The sequence below is a fragment of the Rhinolophus ferrumequinum genome, chromosome 8, assembly GCF_004115265.2.
Source record: "Rhinolophus ferrumequinum isolate MPI-CBG mRhiFer1 chromosome 8, mRhiFer1_v1.p, whole genome shotgun sequence".
Lineage (NCBI taxonomy): Eukaryota > Metazoa > Chordata > Mammalia > Chiroptera > Rhinolophidae > Rhinolophus > Rhinolophus ferrumequinum.
Window position 1 is genome coordinate 83,673,837 of NC_046291.1, and position 19,166 is coordinate 83,693,002.

A 19,166-nucleotide genomic window follows, 5' to 3' on the forward strand; every position below is an offset into this window, starting at 1 on the left:
TATCTCTCTGGGTTAATCACCACAGTTCATAACTGCTTGTTAAAGCAGAACAATACTTCAGTGCCTGAGCTCCTTCCATCAGCCGGAATGCCCCATTCTGGGCTGCCAGCATTATTTTGTGGAAGTAACCGCCCTTCCTCCCAGGCCACTCAATCGGTTCCTTTCAGGTGGTTGGACTGATGCCAGTCCTGTCCCCCGGACAACTGTCCAACGCACTCCCCATGCTTCCAAGGATGGGCACAAAATTCAGGGGACACTACCTGACCAAGGCTCAGGTGAAAGATGGGTTTATGATCCAAGTCTTGCCAATCAGTTAGCCTAGGACTAGTCAGAAGTCCTTTTGAAGTTAATATCTTCCTGCTACAGTCACCAAGCTGGCAGGGTGGACATCAAGAGCTGCAGATGTCACCTGTGTGTCCATGTGCGGAGGGCCTGCCTGAGAATAATGCCAATCCAGAGAAATGCAAGGCCAAGATATGAAGAAAGTAAAGATAAGATACCCTCCAAGTCCTGATCCAGCTCTGCCTAAAGCTGAATTTAAGAATTCCCGATGACAAGAGCCAATAATCCCTGTGACCAAGTCAGTATGACAGAAATCCTGCCTCATCATCCCTAACACAAGCCATTTAGGATGTTTCCAATTCCTGACTACCTACCGTGTTTCCCCAAAAATAAGACCTGGCAGGACAATCAGCTCTAATGCGTCTTTTGGAGCAAAAATGAATATAAGACGTGGTATTATATTACATTATATAATATTATACTATATATCATATAACATTATATAATATATACCATTATATTATATAATATAATACATATTATATTGTATGATATCATATATCATATCATACTATACTGTATTATATTATATTGTTATATTATACCTAGTCTGATGTTATAGTAAAATGCGACTGGCTCATATTAATTTTTGCTCCAAAAGATGCATTAGAGCTGATTGTCCGGCTAGGTCTTATTTCCAGGGAAACACGGTATATCAATGGATGTCATAGATCATCACACCCTCGTAAACTCGGCAGTACATTTCCAAGGGTCTCAGTACCTTCAGCCTTGCCCCTTCTTCCCTCACTCTCCTCTCTACCTTCAATCTATCCTTCGTTGCTCCACAAGGTATCCTTTGAAACAAAGACATGACCATTGACAGTTTCCTGCTGAAAAGCTTCACCTCCTTCAGGAGGAAGCAGGGGCCAGCATACTTATCATTCCAGCATCATTTCAGGTCTTCCACACACTGATACCTTTGTGGTCTGATGACCTATTTGGGGTTTTTAATGCCATGTTTTTCCATCTCCTCAAGCAGACATATGTCCGGTACCTCTATCATTCTCCCCCCGTTTAAATCTCAGCTGCCATCACCTCCCAGATGATGGGATTCCCTAACTCCCTAAGACGGTGCTAAGTACCCCTCCTCTTAGACCATGAAGAGTTAGAGCCCTCAGCACACATCACCATCTCCCCTAAAGGACTACATGTTCTTTGAAGACTGAGCCATGTGACTTCCCAGAGCCCAGAGCATAGTAGGAATTCAGCAAATATATTTTGATAGCATGACTGATTAAGTCAATGAGCAATGCTCAGTTAATTGGTACGATGACTCTGTAGGTAGGTCTACATTACCAAGCAGCACAGGCTATGCCTACACTACTGCTGGCATCACGCTCGTTGCACAAAATCTCCAAAACCAAAGCCCATTTCTTCATGGGATTAATCATTAGCCAAGACAGCTCATCATTCTCTCCCAGAACCTAGATAAGGACTGGTATATTATAGGTGTTTAATAAATTTTTACTGAATCGATAAATTAATGTATCTTTTTATTTGGGTCACAAAGTTGATGCTGGGAAAAAGGGAAACAAACAAGTGATACAGACTTTCAATATTCTAACATCATAGGTTTGTAAATACCATCATCCATTCAACATCAGCACATTTACTGAGCACATATTACTATGAGCCTGGCAACAACTTAGGAGTGAATGACCGACCAGTGGCTAGACAAGCATGAATGCAGCTCCTGTCACTGAGCTGATATTCAGCTGAGGAGGCAAGTAGCAAATAAAGAAAATAATTCAATGTTATAGATAAAAAAGAAGCAAACACAATTGGTTTGGTGACCAATATCGAACTCTGGTTAATGATATCATGCTGAAACATCTAAGGATTAAATCTTTTTTTATGCATAAAAAAAGGTGGATTGATGGACAGCGAGAAGATAGATATGGATCGAAATGTCACAGAATAAAGCAAACGGGTAGTTGTAGAGTCTAGGTTGTAGGTTTCTACTGTACATCATTTCTTTCACCTTTTTTGTATATCTGAAAAATTTGTTAAAATGAGGAAGAATATTGCCTGCCATCTCATGTTAATTCTGATTCCCCTGAGAATGAAACTGACATGATAGAAAAAAATTTCATTGAAAAATAAAATTAAATCACACATGAAGTAATCTGTTTTAAAAACTGTACACAGAGAGTGCTGTTATGCTTTGAATTCTACCCAAACTAATTTTTTTTCAAATGGTGGTGATACTAAGTTGAGAGAGAGAGAGTGAGAGAGAGATGAGAGAGAGAGATGAGAGAGAGAGAGAGAGAGAGAGAGAGAGAGAGAGAGAGAGAGAGAGAGGAGAGAGAGAGAGAGGAGAGAGAGAGAGAGGAAAGGCTGGGAAGTAGGCTAGGGAAACTATTAAACAGCTGAGTTGAAAAGATGAGTGTTTGAACCATTGACAGAAAGCACACCTTCTTTTTTCAAGCATTAACAAAGAATTTAGAAGGAATGGATCCCTTAAGAGCTCACCCCTGAAGGCTGAGACTCAGACTGAAGAAAACAATCGCCAAGGCTGATCCTATTACTCACTAGTCTGCACAGAAGTGCAGAGTCCTTCTGATCCAAGTTAAAGGCCAAAAAAGGCATTTCAAATCACAAAGAGCTCCTTTGCCTGTCAGGTCCTAAAAATAAAATCATGCATGGAAGCAAATGACCCTTAGCTGAAGCCAACAGGTTTGTCATTTGCATGAAAAGGAACTAGCTAGTTTCTAGAATTCCTGTTTTGTCAGGCAAAATTTTGGTCTACAAGCCACTATTCCAATCTGATCCTGCAAATAAACATGGCCAGAAGCCCCAAATCCTTGGAGAAATTGAATTAGACTATCAACAACAACAACAACCAGTATGATTTGAGCAACTCACGAAAACCCAACCATAATAATATTAAACATAGTGATATTAATAAATTCCACGGGAAGACAAAGAGAACAACATGAGGCCAGTGGCCTCAAGAAGCGTCTGTCTTAAACTTGTACAACCCTTCTTACCCTTCCTTACATTGTCCTATGGTCTAAAAACAGAACAGGCATTATTATCAATTTAATTTAACCGATAAATATTTTCTGAATGCCTACAATGTGCTGGCATTACTCTAAGTGTTGGAGTTTCAGCAATGAACAAAACAGACAATACCCCTACTAAGATATGCTTCAGATTCCAGGGGAGGAAAAAAATGAACAAAGTGGGGGCAGCAGGTTAGCTCAGTTGGTTAGAGCGCAGTGTTCTTGACAACAAGTTGCCGGTTTGATTCCCACATGGGCCACTGTGAGTTGCGCCCTCCACAGCTAGATTGAAACAACTACTTGATTTGGAGCTGATGGGTCCTGGAAAAACACACTCAAATAGAAAAAAATAATAATAAAGTTAAAAAAAGAACAAAAGTAAGTAAAGCATAAATGCTGGCTGGTAATACAGTTATGGAGGAGAAAACAAAGCATTTAAAATGGGGAAGGGAGTCAGAGATAATCTCACTGAAGTGACATTTGAACTAAAGACTTGCAGAAGGAGACACGGAAGTCTAAGGAACCACTAAGTGTGTTCTACAAGATGGAGCAACCCATGCAAAGGTCCTAGGGTAGGGCTGTGCCTAGCCCGTCCAAGAAACAGCAAGGAGGCTAGAGAGCGGTGAGCAAGAAGACACGTAGTAAGAGATCAGGCCACACAGGCCGTGGGGTGAGACATCAGCAGGCCTCGCGGCCAATGGAATGACTCCTCCTTCCCTACAGTGACAAGCCATGGCATGACTTACGCTTTAATTAACTCCATTTTGTAGTTGGGTCTATGTGTTCTTTATTCATGAATTCAACAGCTACTCATCACCAGTGGTGTTACTTTACTCCTTCAGGCACTGAGGACCCAGCAGTGATCATGCTCGTGGGGTTCACCACGTGGGCTCTGGGCTGGACCACGGATGCTGTGACAGCCACAGAGCAGGAGAGCCTGGCTCAAGGAAGGAAGGCTTTCCTGGGGACAAGACAGCTCCCTGAAAAATGAGCAGGGCAGGGGGTGCGTAAAGGACAGCGGCTCCCAGACAAGGGTGTTGCACATAAAATGGCCTGGGTATCAGAGACAACGTGGCACCTGAAAGATATGTCACAGCCAAGAGGAGGTGAGAAAACCCCAGAGGTCAGCAGGGACCGGGTGGTGTAAGAATCATGACAGGAGTTCAGATGCAGGAACTGGTATCCTCATTACAGGCTGCTGTGGGGCACCAAGGTATTCTTTTGAGAAAAGAGAAGATGAAGCCAGAGAAGGTATCTTTCAATCTTTCAACCATGAGTACAGGGGAAAGAATGAGCTGTGGGCTGGGACAGTGCTGTGTTCAAATCCTAGCTTTGCCACTCACTATCTTGGGCGGGTTACTTTAAACTTCGGATGTTTAACTAGAATGTCGGGGACTAAGTGGGATTACAGATGTTGAGTATGGTCACAAAGCTGGTGGTTAGTAATTAATAACTTGGCCTTCGTGTGCACCCCTCCCCCCCAATCAAATCCTAATCCTATTTTGATGAATTGGTACTTGCTCCAATTCGCTTTTTACCTGCAGCCATTTAACAAGGAGGAGATGAACCCTTTCTCCAACATTTGACCAAGAATTCTCAAAGAAGAGGACAACCTACAAGTAATACTGTCAGCTTAAAGAGGCACAGTCCGAAGAACTGGACGGCTTTATTTTGCAACCACGATGGAGGGTCCCGAGCCAGGCATTCACTCCCCTGCACTGCTTTCCTTTCCATTAATTTGCCCAGGGAATAGGTTTTTGTCAGTTGTCTTCATTTCTTTCTTCCTCCTCTACAGGACCTTCTGCTCTAGCCTCCAAGGTCTTCTCACTATAAACTGGGATGACCAACCATCCCAGTTTGCCAGGGGCAGAGGGTGGTCCCACGATGCAAGCCATTCAACTTGAAAACTGGGGTTCACCCTACCGTGAACCAACACTTTCAGACACCCCCTCCCCCCCGAAGTGAGTGATACAGAACAAAGCAAATGTGCTTTGCCTCTGTGTTGAGATCCTCTCTGCCCCACCCAACTGGGTCTGTAATTTCTAAAGTGGAGATATGATAAAGCCTTATTTTTGTTTTATGCGCTTCCTTCCTGCTCCATATAGAAGCAAGCTTCTGGAGAGCAGACCCTTCGGCATCCCACAGAACCTGGCACACACTAGATGGTCAGGAGACATATATTGAGCAAGTTGATAAAATCAACAACCAAATAAATATTCCAACCTGAGTCTTCAATTCACTCTCACAATGAACAAGGAAAGGAACTCAGGCTTAGTCACTTCTTCAGCTCTTATGAAGAAAGCCTTAAGGGAATTTGGGAAGAGGAGGTTAAAAAAAAAAAAGATAGATTAGAGGTGAAATGGGAGGCTCTAAATTAACACCTCTCAAATCCTCCATCTGTTCTTCACGCAACTTCATTACTTGTCTGTCATTTTTGCTCCAAATTTCCAAATGTGCCAAGAACCGTTGAGTATTCCCCCGATTTGGCTATAACTACAGATTTGTGAGCACCCAAAGGCAAATTCTTGGGTGTCTTCTTATTGTGATGACAGCTAAGTCACTGCAAGTGCTCAAAAATATTAGTTAATTAATGACATAAAAACAAACGTAGACAATCAGACTCGGCTACAGAATAAGAAAATGTTCTATGACAGTGATGTGAGTGAAGACATTGTTCGCAGACAGACTACCAAACATTATTCAAAGTTTTCCATGGTAGGATGTAAACATACGTCTGAAATGAAACTTGCCTGAAACCAGGAAAAAGGAATCTGATAATCTCCGCTATTTACTTTCAGCCAGTCTCCAGGGAACAAAAGGAAGAAAGCAATTAGATAAGATGTTTTAGCACGGCTGCTGATTTTATGTAAGGCAGATGAAGTTGGGAGAGGGTATCATGTAGGTGGATAATTAGAGCTATCCAATACGGGGTAACTCAAGATGCAAGTCATACCTGAGGGTTTTGTTTTCTCTTCTAAGTAGGATAGGAAAACGCCTTATCTATTTTATTTGTCTGTGTGGACAGACTTCTTTCATTCTGAAATATAACACACCTTGTTTGGGACTGAGGGGAAGAAAAAGATTGCCTTCGGGCATTAAGAAAAGGCAGGATGCAGACTAAAAGCCACCGACTGAAATAACGCCTAAGTACAGGGACAAGCGAAGTCCTTGGCAAGCTCAGAAAAAGCAAAAATTAATTCTCAACAAGAAATAACAAAAGCATCCCCAAATAAATACAAATCAGGAGCTACTCACTTGATGGGACTACACAACAGACTTGCTAGCAAGAGTTTTAACAGAACCTTGAAAAGTTATGATATATTAAGTGGAAGAAAAGGAGAGACAACATTTAATGTGTGTTAAATCTACGTAAAATGTATGTGTGGGGAGGCCGGGTGGCTCAGTTGGTTAGAGCACGAGCTCTCAACAACAAGATTGCTGGTTCAATTCCTGCATGGGATGGTGGGCTGCAACCCCTGACAACTAAAGACTGAAAATGGCAACTGGATTTGGAGCTGAGCTGCGCCCTCCACCACTAGATTGAAGGACAACGACTTGGAGCTGATGGGCCTGGAGAAACACACTGTTCCCCAATATTCCCCAATAACATTTATAAAAATAAATGTATGTGTGTAAAAGAACAATGCTACGAGAGACTTGTAGGAGAGGCTGTCTTTGTTTTTTGTAATAGGGTATGTTTCTTTTTATAATTTCATTGGAAGATTGGAGGAAGTCATTTAAATAGAGTCTTACAGGAAAAATAAAATTTTGCTATCAGGGTGATTTGAAGGAGGCAGGAATGGTGAGGAATGTAGGTGGCACCTTCAGAGAACAGCAGGTTGTCTGGTGAGGCAGGTCCTGGTGGGGCCAGGACCCAGGGAGGGATAGGGTGCGGGGGGCGGGCAGGAGGCACCAAGCGCTGAGGGTCTCGAATATTGTTATGAACTTTGGACCTGACTCCATGGGCGCTGCATTTGAGGAGGAATAGCTTGGTCTAAGCTGTGCTTTCAGAGCAGTCTCCTGTGGCAGGAAGAAGGCCTTTGTGCCCAGCTCAGAGGCCATGCTAGGCGCGGACAAGAGATGAAAGCAGGACGAGGAGCCTGCACTTGCGGAGAAACAACTGAACTTCCCAGCTTCTTGGAAAACCACCACACTCAATACATCTAGTATTATAGGGCCTTAGTGTTTACTGACCACTCGGCTGTTCCCTGTAGAAGCCGCTCAGGAAGTGTCAGAAATAGTGGATGCTGACACGTACAAAACTACCCAACCGTAAACAGAATACACGGAGAGGATGTTCCAGTGAAATTCTGAGATTTGGGGCAAAAACAGTAAAGGAAACCGGGCTTTTCAACTTGTTAGAAACTCCAATAACTTCGTGAGGAATGAGTTAGAGGAGAAAGAGAAGTAGCCTCCACGGGAGACATAGACTCCCAAATATTGTAGAGCAAGCGCCTTCCAGTCAGTGGTCTCATCTCACGGCTCCTAAAAAGGCTTCACCATAGATCCCTTTCTTTCTTCATCCTCCTCTCAGGCCCTTTCCGACCAGGCTTCCCCATCCTTTCTGCACTCCTCACATGCCAGAACACTGCTACATCTCAAAGTAAGACAGCGGCACTTGAACACGACTTGATTCTACAAGCACGACACTCTATTTCTGCGGTCTTCAAACTTTTCATTGTGCACCCACCAGTGGAAAACAATTTAAGTACATCTGCAATACACGGGCATGTTTATCCATCAATTATATAATAATGATTATCAGCCCATAGAGTAAGCACAAGTACGCTTGTTTTGTTTTTTATAATTAACAAGAAGAACTATAACTTCTGACATTTTCTTCTTATACTCAAAGGTATGGTCATTCAGACCACGAGATTAGCCACATTTTCCAAAGGGTGAGGGAATGAAAGACTCTTGGGGAAGATTGGGCTGGGTTGGACTAGACCCACCCCTTTGTTATGTGGGAAGGAAGGGCCCCCTCTCTTAAGGATGCACCCAAGTTCTCCGTGGACAGGCTCTGGAAAGCAGGGTGCAAGAGTCACTGTTTTCAGTTGCAAATACTCCAACTGACACATCTCAACATGATGAAACGTCTCAACCGCTTCATTTCCCTGTTTCTTCCATTCCAGGCAGCTTCACCCATGAGGGATTTTCCCATCAACCTGTTACTTGATGAATCAGCCAACACTGAGGAAGGGGCCGGGCTCCATTTACCCTTTAGAAATGCTGATTTTCTAATTCTTCCATCCTTTTGCATTTATGAGCTGTGATTTCTCCATGATTAACAAACTGTCATCAACTATTTGACTGATGTCAAATACAATTTATCTTAGAAAATCAGGATCAAAGCTGGATTCTTTCCCTTCTTTTTCAGAGTACTGAAGTGGTGTCCTGGCAACTTGTAAAAGTGACCTATTGATTTTGTGGGTTTTTCTTGTTTGAAGTATCATGGATTCCAGACTCACGGATTATTTCTCATTGGTTTGATTTTATGAAGTCATTATTCTCTTTGGTGCTCTAACTGTCCCGTCTTTGGCTCTTGAGTCCTTCTGACTCCACCCCACTGGTGTGTCTTGGCTTCCTTGCTTTCTGGTATGCCAACATGTCTCATCTTGCACATTTCCTGCCAGGGACCTGAAATCAGCTACTTATCTGAGCAGGAGGTTCCTTTTACTGGGAAAGGTATTTGGGAATCCCAGTCTAAGTGCTAAGAATACTTGCGAGTGAGTCATCTTTACTTTTGATCCTTTTCAAAGTACAGAGCTGGGAAACATTGTCTTTTTAAAGATTAAAAAAATACAAGTAAGTGCATATGGATATTTCCTATTCGAGTTGAATATTACACAGTCTTTACTTTAATTTTTTAAGTACTCCCCCTTTCTTACTTTCCTATTCGAGTTGAATATTACACAGTCTTTACTTTAATTTTTTAAGTACTCCCCCTTTCTTATATATTGAAAATTTTGGATCCTACAGTATACCTGCAATAGTTTCAAATAACAGAAATATTTCCCACTATGAATGTACATTCCAAAGACTGCATTTTAAAGTCACTAGAAATAATTATTTTCTTAGGGTGAGAGATTAACACTAACCTGATAGATCACTGGGTTTGTTTCTTTTTTTTTTTTTCAATCTGTTTCAGTTAGCGAATATTTTTCTGTTTGGGATTTTTTTCAATTGTGTAAAACATTTACATGTTTCCAAAGTCAAAATAAGGTACATTAAGAGACATCCACTTTCTATCCGTGATCCTGCACACCTCTCCTCCAGTGATAATCATTCTTGCTAGCTTGTTTTTTATTCTTCCATTATGTCTTTTGAAAATACAAAGTCATACACACTAACGTATACACATTCCTCCTCTATACCCTTCTTATGTAGAATGGAGTAACTCTAAACACTACCCTACTCTTCGGTTTTTATCACTGAATTGGGCATCTCGCCCCAGAGCAGTGGACACTTTTGTCATTGCTTCTCACAGTTACACAGCACTTCTATCAATGGACCCCATTATAGGGACATTTGGGTTATTTCCAGTCTTTGTCTATTACAAATCGTGCCACAGTGAATGGCCTTGTGAACGTGCCATTTCTTATTTTTGCTCACACATCTTTGTGATAGATTCCTAGGTATAATTTGCTCAAAGGAAAGATGCATCAATGGTTTTGCTAGATGGTAACACATATCCTCCCACACTGAGTACCATGCTGCACCATCACCACTACGGTGGGAAAAGACTGCTATGCCTGAGCCTCACCACTGGAATAGCTATGCTAGCCAACTTTCAGATGTTGGCCAATCTGGTATGCACAACATGATATCACGACGCCATTTGAAAAGCATTTCTCTTCATTGTGAGTGAGGTTAATGTGTTTTCATATGTTTGGGGCAATAAATTTATTTTTCCTCTGAATTGGTAATAGATTTAACCCAATTTCATATTGGATTGTAGAACGTTTTCTTCATTTTTTAAAAGCTCTTTACCTACTGGGGGGTGCCAAAAAATGTCTACAAGTGGACACTTTGGTCAACGTTGTTCAAGCAGTAGTTTGCTGTAATCAGAAGTGTCTGGACGCTGATGGTAACCACTTTGAGCACCTCTTGTAATTGGAGAAGTCAAACGTGACTTGTATTCATCTTTTGTTATCGGTATATATTGAGTATTACAATTTTAATACATTTTTCCTTTCTTAAAATGTATACACATTTTTTTGGCACCCTCTGTATTAGTGACACTAACCCTCTGCTATAAAACTTGCTTACAGTGTTATTGTTGTTGCCGTACAGTACTTTTTTTAAGGGCTGTCAAATGTATCAGTCCCCCGCCCACCCCATGCTTGCTGAATTCTGAAATTCTGGGTCAGTTAGGATCAGTTAGAATACATCTAACTGAGTCAGAATACATCCCTTCTGGTATACAGTTAGGATACTTACTCACTTCCAATGTTAATAGGAATTAAACTATGTTTCATCTTTAGTTACACTGTAAGCTACATTTAGTTACATTTTAGTTACATTGTGACTTTCTTTCAACTTAATCAACCAACACTGTAGAAATCCTCCATTCATGTATAACAAAATAGGTTTTTTTAGAACTCTAAATTCCAACACTCTTAAAAGAGAATTTTATACTTTCTGGAAAAACGTTCTATTTGGCTCCCTGGACATAGAACTGCGCCACCTCGTGGAAAATACACACATATCAGTCAGGCAATTCTGGCCATTTTAGATATGACTAATATTTTTCATTTGGTGTAACACATAGGTCACTTCTTAGGTTATTTTGTACCATCTCATCTTAGGCCCTCAAAGTTACACGTTTTACCATGCTGACCAGCCATCTGTCACCTAACATGCAATAGATTAGTTTGTTCCCTAAACTGTACCCAGGGACAGGTTGCAATAGCAGGATGATACATGAGGGGTGATCAAACAATATGGTGAATGTTTAAGTAAAGAAAAATTTATCACAGTAAAAGACACATTGCTATTGGTGCCCTTCAAAATACTCCCTCTTGCTTCAAACACACTTATCCCATCGTCCTTGCCACTTTCTGAAGCAGTTCTGGAAGTCCTCTTTTGTGAATGTCTTTAGTTGTGCTGTCATGGCTGCCTGGATGTCCTGAATCATTTTAACTTTGGGGAAGAGCCAGAAGTCGCATGGTGCCAGACCCGGTGAATAAGGTGGATGAGGATACACCATAATGTTTTTATCTGACAGAAATTGTCGTACCAGAAGTGATATGTGACACAGAGCCTTTTCTGCTGTGATCAAAAAATACGGTGAATGCTGCTGCTGAGTGCCATCCAACAGAAAGACAGGGATTTTCAATACGGGAAGCGGGGCATCAAACCTTAACTGTAACAGTGTGTGACAAGTTTCAACTTGTTTGGTGCAGTCAGTTGGGTGTGAGCTATGGCTGAGAAAAGGTGTGGTTTAAAGTGTGCTGTGAATCATCCTCCATCATGACAACGGTTCGTGTCATACATCGCTTCTGGTATACAGCGATTTCCATCAAATAAAAACATTACAGTGTGTCCTCATCCACCTTATTCACCGTATCTGGCACCATGCGACTTCTCACTCTTCCCCAAAGTCAAAATGATTCAGGACATCGAGGCAGCCATGACACCATAACTAAAGACACTCACAAAAGAGGACTTCCAGAACTACTTCAGAAAGTGGCAAGAACGATGGGCTAAGTCTTCAAAGCGAGGGGGAGTATTTTGAGGGGGATTAACGGCAATGTGTCTTTTACTGTAATGATTTTTGTTTCATTTAAACATTCACTGTATTGTTTGATCACACCTCATAGCTCTAGGAACAATAATAATCATGTTTACTATGCACATAACATTCTCTTACAAGTCTCTCTGAGCTAAAAAGAACATTTAAACACGAGCTGATTTTTTACATTAACCCTTCTTAATTCTCCCTTCTTACACCTCACACAGCTGGGGATTAGTCCAATGTGTCTGCTGTTACATTTAGTGAACCCGAGAAAAGGGTCTCAGGTGGCTGCATACAGGGGGAGAGGCAACCACAAGGGAAAGACAGGGTAGGGATCCCTTGGGTTGTAACTGAACAAAGGAAACAAGTGTACATCTCAGATATTTATTCTAGGATAGAAACCTGTGCATTAAAATTATCTGATAATTTTGTTACCTGGGAATTCTCCACTCTGCACATCCAAATGAACCGTTTCACCCACGTGACCTTTCATTTCCAGAATAGGACTTCTCCTCATCACCAAGATCTCCTGACTCAAACAATTTACTTTTGGCATGAACTTGGCTTCAAGTTCAAAACTTGGCTTCATGATACTCAGCTAATTGTAAATGAAATGAGACTAGAAGGGTAAACTGATAGCAGCAGTAGGAAATGGTGAATGTGGGAGGAAAAAAACTACCATCAAAACAGAAAAGTGCTAAGAGCCTACAGTTGGGGCCAATTAATTGATCACCTGTTAGTGGGCCCACTGTATCACCTCCTAAAATAATCATTGCTATCGGCAACACTGACACCGTGTGAGCAAGAGAAGGTCAGATTGCCTTCTGGGTCTAGTGGTTAAGAAGTCAGAAAAGTGCGAAAGAGTGTTTTCCAAAGTTCCATTTTAAAAAAGCAAACTTTTTTCTTTAAAGTTTGGTGCTTAAGTTAAGGTTTCATTATTTGGAAAATGTGAAGACCTCATTTCTCATCACTAACCAAGTGGATCCTAAGCAACATCTGTGTAACATGAAAGGGGTGTGGTGCCTGCCAATACAAAGTCGACCCAAGCCCTTTCACAAAAGGCTCGCGTGGACTTTCAATTGCAATTAAAAAAAAAATCAGTTATTCCCAAGGCCAAGGTTCAACAGCACACATTTCTACAGTTCAGGGCCCTGAGAATCAGAACCCAAAATACATGGCCATCGAATTTCTTTTCCCATTTATCTTTGATGGCATTCTGGAAAGCAGAGGCGAACATGGATACTCACGGAACATGGTGTAAAACTGCTGCGGGTTCAGATTCCATTTTTCCCCAGGGGGTCTTGTGGCCTTTAGACTGGGCGTAACTAGCATGGTTAAACTCCGGCTCGGTGCCGAATGAGTCCAGGACTCGGAGCATGCACCTGAAAGAAAAAAGTGCTCTGAGTAAATAAATCTACAGCTTTGACCCCAAGCTTGAACATAAACGTTCTAAACTCTCTTTCAGGGACTGCCCAAATGGACAGATCCTTCTAGTTAGAAAGCTACTGGACAGGAATCGAGAGGTTTTAGAATAGCTTGGACACCAAACATCTCCAGGCGTGACTACGGAGCCTCGACTATCACAGCACATACAATCTGCTTCAGGTGAGTTGACTAATCACAGAAGATCACTCACAAGTACCACAAGTTGCAACTGCAGACTGCCTGTTCACTGCTGTACCCTCGCCAGGGGCGAGCATCCAGTGGTGACTAGTGAATACTTGTTGAAGAAACAAAGAACCACCATTTTTAGAGGTAGCTATGGTCTGAATGTTTATGTCCCCCCAAATATATACCACGTTTCCCCGAAAATAAGACCGGGTCTTATACTAATTTTGCTCCGAAAGATGTATTAGGGTGTATTTTCAGGGGATGTCTTATTTTTTCATGTACAACAATCTACATTTATTCAAAGACAGTCATGTCATCTTCTTCTGGGACATCATCGTACGTACTAAATGCAACCGTCTGGCTGACGATCTTCACTGGGGCTTTTTTTCGGGGAAACACAGTATGTTGAAATCCTATGCCCCAAAGGTGATGGTATCAGTAGATGGAGGCTCTGGGAGGTGACAAGGTCATGACAGGGCAGCCCTCATGCATGGGGTCACGCTCTTTTAGCAGAGCTCCGGGGCCCCTTCCATCATGTGAGGAAACAGGAAGTCTGAGACCTGGAAGCCAGCCCTCACTCCACCACGATCTTGGACTTCCAGTTTCCAGATCTGTGAGCAATCAATGCTTGTCTTTACAAAACCCCCAGTCTGTGGCATATATTACAACAGCCTGAACAGACAAAGGTGGAGATCTTATTCTGCTTTAAAATACTGGCTTGGCTTAGCTCTTTCAACAATCATCCAACATTTTCGTCAATTAATTAGAATATGTGATTTTAGGGAAAGCTTAGAATCTCGCTCAATAGGAGTGTTGATTTTTACATATTCGACAGTAACAGAACATTATTGCTTTCTCCCAGGACCTGAAGAAGTGAAACTGAAGATGTTTCTTTTGGCTGTTCTGCCGAAGCCTTAGAACGGGATCAGCCAAATCTGGTCCACTGCCCACTTTTGTACGGCCTTCCCGCACAGAATGATCTTTACATTTTTATATCATTAAAAGAAACAAAGGACAAAAAAGAATGTTTTGTGACATGTGAAAATTGCATGAAATGCAATTTTCAGCATTCAAAAATAAAGTTTTATTTGAACAGAGCCACACCCAGTTGTTTACATATTACTGTGGCTTCTTTCACACAATGAACAATAGAGTGAGAGAGACAGAGACCATATGGCCAGTAAAGCCTCAACTATTTACTATCTGGCCCTTGACAGAAAAAGCCTGCTGACAAACTGGTTTAGAGTGCACATAGAATGACCAATCAGAGGAAAGGAATCAATACTAAACAGAATTTACTGATTTTGTTTACATTTATTTCATTACGGATTCTCAAACATTGATGTAAATTTAGCTAATAATTGGCCAATAAAAATAGCACTATTTTCTGTTATGTATCAAAAATACCTCTGAATAGCCTTTACTGGACCAATAAGCATGAAAGTAAGTAAAGATTAAAGCTCGCATTTAGAGTCAGATGATGGAAATGACTTTCAAGTATCTGATTCAATTTCTTTCTTCCTTTTTGCACTATTAGGGAGTCATTCTTCTAACTTTTTATTTTTACATCAATGTGTGATTCAGAAAAAAAAAATGTGAACACCAGATTGGATTTTTCAGGAAGGGCAACAGTAAATTGCCATTTTGGTGTGATGATTTTCTCATTAGCTATCACCACCGTTTTTGTAGATAAGGAAGACAAGAAAGAGGGAAGGTAGGAAGGAAGGAGGGCGGGTCATGACCACAAAGTGAAATACAAGCTGACCACAGAAAGCATTTCCTTGTTTTGGATGCCTGTGTGGCTGGCTCTCAAGGAACATGTTATCATCACAGCGACAAGTTTCACAGTCTCACCAAGAAGGTGTCATCAGCCTGGCATCCAATAGGTGGACAGAAATGGGCGTCCACATCCAGGAAAAAGCTAGGGACTCAAGGAACTGACCAACACATGATTTCCGAGCTCTTTGAACAGCTCAGAGCATTCCTTTTCTCTTAATAAAACATTCCATGTTTTAATTTACAGTTTTCCTTTTAAAATAAGATACAAAGGAACTGATGGGAGCCAGTGTATTTTTTCTCTGAGAAAGATGGCAGGAAACAGCAGGGATGATAGAGGCAGCTTGGTGCAGGACGTCGCTGCCAGGGAGGGAAGGACGCACCCTGACAGGTGAGGCTGGAAAGGCGCAGCTCCTGCCAGAGGAACAGAGCTGGGATTCAAGGACAATGGCGCTCAGTGCAGACAGGCCAGGGAGCAACAGGCACCCTTGTCATCAGGAACCTTCGCCTTGAAGGCTTTGGCTGCTTCCACTTATTTGCCATCGACTCGAACATTCTATATTCCTCCCCAGCTTTGGCTTGTGACTCTGTTTTTAACTTGGCGTTTTATTGGTGTGATTTTCAATATGGATAATTAAAACAACTCGAACGAGTAAAGATGCCTGGTAGTCACCTAACTCCTGAAAGCCTGGACTTTTATAACGTGCCTAGACGTACGCTGCGGGATAGTGGGCGTTTTCTCAACGGAAGGCTATCGAGTGAAGGATCCCGTCTCATATACTTGTAATTCTACATCCTTATACTTGAAGCTTTGATTTAGGAATTGCTTTTTTTTTTTTTTTTTTTTTTTTTAGCTTATCTGGGTTTGTTTTCTAACCAGAGGCAGGAGACTGATCTCTGTCTATGACAGAGGAGGCTTAACATAGTTTTCCTCCTTCGATCACTTTCTACATCTGTGTGTTTTGGAAATGTGTTTGTGTTGTTAATATTTATGCCCTTCCTCTAATGCCTTGTGTCTGGAGCATCAGGAACAGACTGATGACTTAAAAAGATATTTGCTTTGCTGCCCGAGCAGCTGGCCTCCTTCTAACAGGGATCACGGCACCAATGCCAAATGACTCTTGGAACATTCTCTCTGCTCCAAGCCACACCATTACAAGATGGATGCTCATAACATTCTTGCCAGGACCTACTTTCTAATTTGGAGCTTGATGTAAAACACGGTATACTGTAGACTAATTTGCATCTCACTTTCCTGGGTGTCCTCAATGCTCAGCAAAGGCTGCATATGAAGCAAAGTGGGAATGGGTTTGCAGTACCTAGCAGTCTACTAGTCGCGTGTAGGTATTTAGTAAATGTTTAACTGAATTGCCTGGTCCCTACAAAAATTGGACAGAATTTACAAAGATCAACATTTCCAAGATCAAGAAGACTCAAGAGTTTCTTCCTAAAGAAAAATCAGATGATAACTTTACATTTAATGGAATTCGTACCACTTACTATTAATAGCCCTGAGAAGTTCTAATCTTCGAAAGGGAAAGAAATGAGCAAGAAACTTTCTGGAGGACCTGCTTGGCCTTCTGATGAAAGCTTAGTTTCATCACGCCACAAAGACATCAGGGCTAAAGTACTAACAGACCTCCTGCCAGCTAATATCACTAACACAGATGATTTGTTAAAGAAAGGCGGCATAAACATTACACTCTTCCATAAACCCCCTCTGAGATAGTGCCTTTCGATCCAACAAGAATCAAATACCCATCAACAGTGACCATTTTGATAATGAAATTGTCTTTTTTAATTGACCTAACCACTACTGCTGAGAACATTTTCCCATCCAAACCGCCCTTCTGAATGGCGAGGACATGTGAGCCCAGGGCTGCTCGCACTGCTCAGTTCCTTTAGCACATTTATCAGATGCCTGCCATTCGCAAAGCATCAGAAGACAGCAGCACTGCCTCTCTTTCTTTCTTTCTTTTTTAATGCTGTAGTTAAAAAGAAAAAAAAAAACACAAAAAACACTGTTTACTTACATGACTTATTAACCAAGAAGAAAGATGGGTATTTCCATGTAACTAAGAACAAATGGATGACCCATGATTCATGAAAACTTCAAGAAAACAATAAACCCAGAATCAAGACAAACCTGATGCAGAAGGTAGAGTGCTATTCTGGCCCAAACCAAGATTTTTATTTTGCTTTTTGTGAAACTACATCCAAAGGCAATGAAAAGCACACAGTCTCTTCTTAATAATCCCTTTCCGCTGCCCACGATGGTTTCACTACCCAGTGAGGAAATCAGTGCTACTGAAAATCAGTGCTACCGCAAGGGAAGGGAATGAAGGACATGTTTCTCCCTGTGTTTTTGAGGAGGTTCTTAATATGCTCAATTTTCATTTCTTTCCACTCTAAAGGCCTTCCAGTCTGACATAACCTTGGAGATTAAAGTTAATAATATTAAACGATAAACTAACCTGAAATAAAGAAACCGAGTTCAGGCCATCACTGATTCATTTATTGGTTAGGTTCAAAGAACATAGCAAAACATCTCTTTACTGAACATCAAAGAAAAGAAACACATAGAGGGGGTTCCACGTTGTGCTAATCAAAGGATTTGCAGGGTTCTCTTAGGAAGTCGGTTCAAAACTGTAGGTCAACATCTACCATCACTGGTAAAGTTGGTATTAACGTTACGATTTTTACTCAAATTCAGGTACCACTGATACTATTAAATACATATGATGTTTGTTTAAACTTATTCACCTTTTAAAATTTATTAGAAATTTTTATAGACCATAAATAAAAGCCAGTATAACTGTAATAAATGGAAGACAACAAAAAAAGCATATTACTCTTCTTTAGTGAGTATTATTAAACTCAAACTAGATACTTTTGCCTGCTGAAGGCTGAGATGTATAGCTGTTCTCACTGTTAAAAATACATGCACGTGTTAAAAGTAGTGTTGAACAGATCGTAGCATCAAACTAAGCCCTTTTCAGAAAGATTGAAAGAAAACAGAAAAATAAACTTCATTATAGAATTCAACATCATTTAGCGTTATGCTGTGTATCATGTAAAATCGTTTCAAATACTAAATCACGGTCCCAAACTCACACCCCAGGAAACACTGAGCTCATCTACCAAATAATACAGACTGTGCGCAGACTAACCCATGTACTTGCGTCATACTAAGCCTGAGGCAGGTATTAAAAAGTGCAAGACCAACATTCAGACAAGCTATTCCCAGCTTTCTCTTCCAAGAATGACAAGAATACTGATGGTGGAAAGTCGAAGAGAAATGAGTCACAATCTCAAACCTAAGAAACACAAGAAATGACACTGTCCATAGTTCATCAAAATCGTTATTGATTAAAACAGATGAGATTGGTGTAGGCGCACCGAGAAGAATGCTAAGTATTAGGGCAGGCAAAAAGGAGCTTGGACACTTGTTTTCTATTCTTAAAGAAATCAATGAAAATAATGAATAGCCCTTGAAAGTAAAAAATCATTGTGGAGAATCTGATTTTCAATTAGGAATGGAAAATACACTCCATATAGTTCAAAAGGTAATCTTTGATAAGCTTTTTCTACCTGCAACCATGTGACCTTGTTAAAAAAAAAAATTAAAACTCTACAAACTTAAGAGCAGCATGCAGCACTTACTGGTAATGTACCCAGGATGGTCCAAGAGTTTC

General features: G+C 41.1%; 1 protein-coding gene across 1 annotated transcript in view; it reads right to left on the minus strand.

The window, feature by feature from the left end:
- Positions 1-19,166, minus strand: part of MGAT5 (alpha-1,6-mannosylglycoprotein 6-beta-N-acetylglucosaminyltransferase) — a 332,082-nt gene that overhangs the window by 86,583 nt on the left and 226,333 nt on the right. Inside the window, 3 exon segments of the mRNA XM_033112421.1 lie at positions 13,332-13,371; positions 13,373-13,466; positions 19,135-19,165. Coding sequence (XP_032968312.1) covers positions 13,332-13,371; positions 13,373-13,466; positions 19,135-19,165 — 165 coding nt within the window.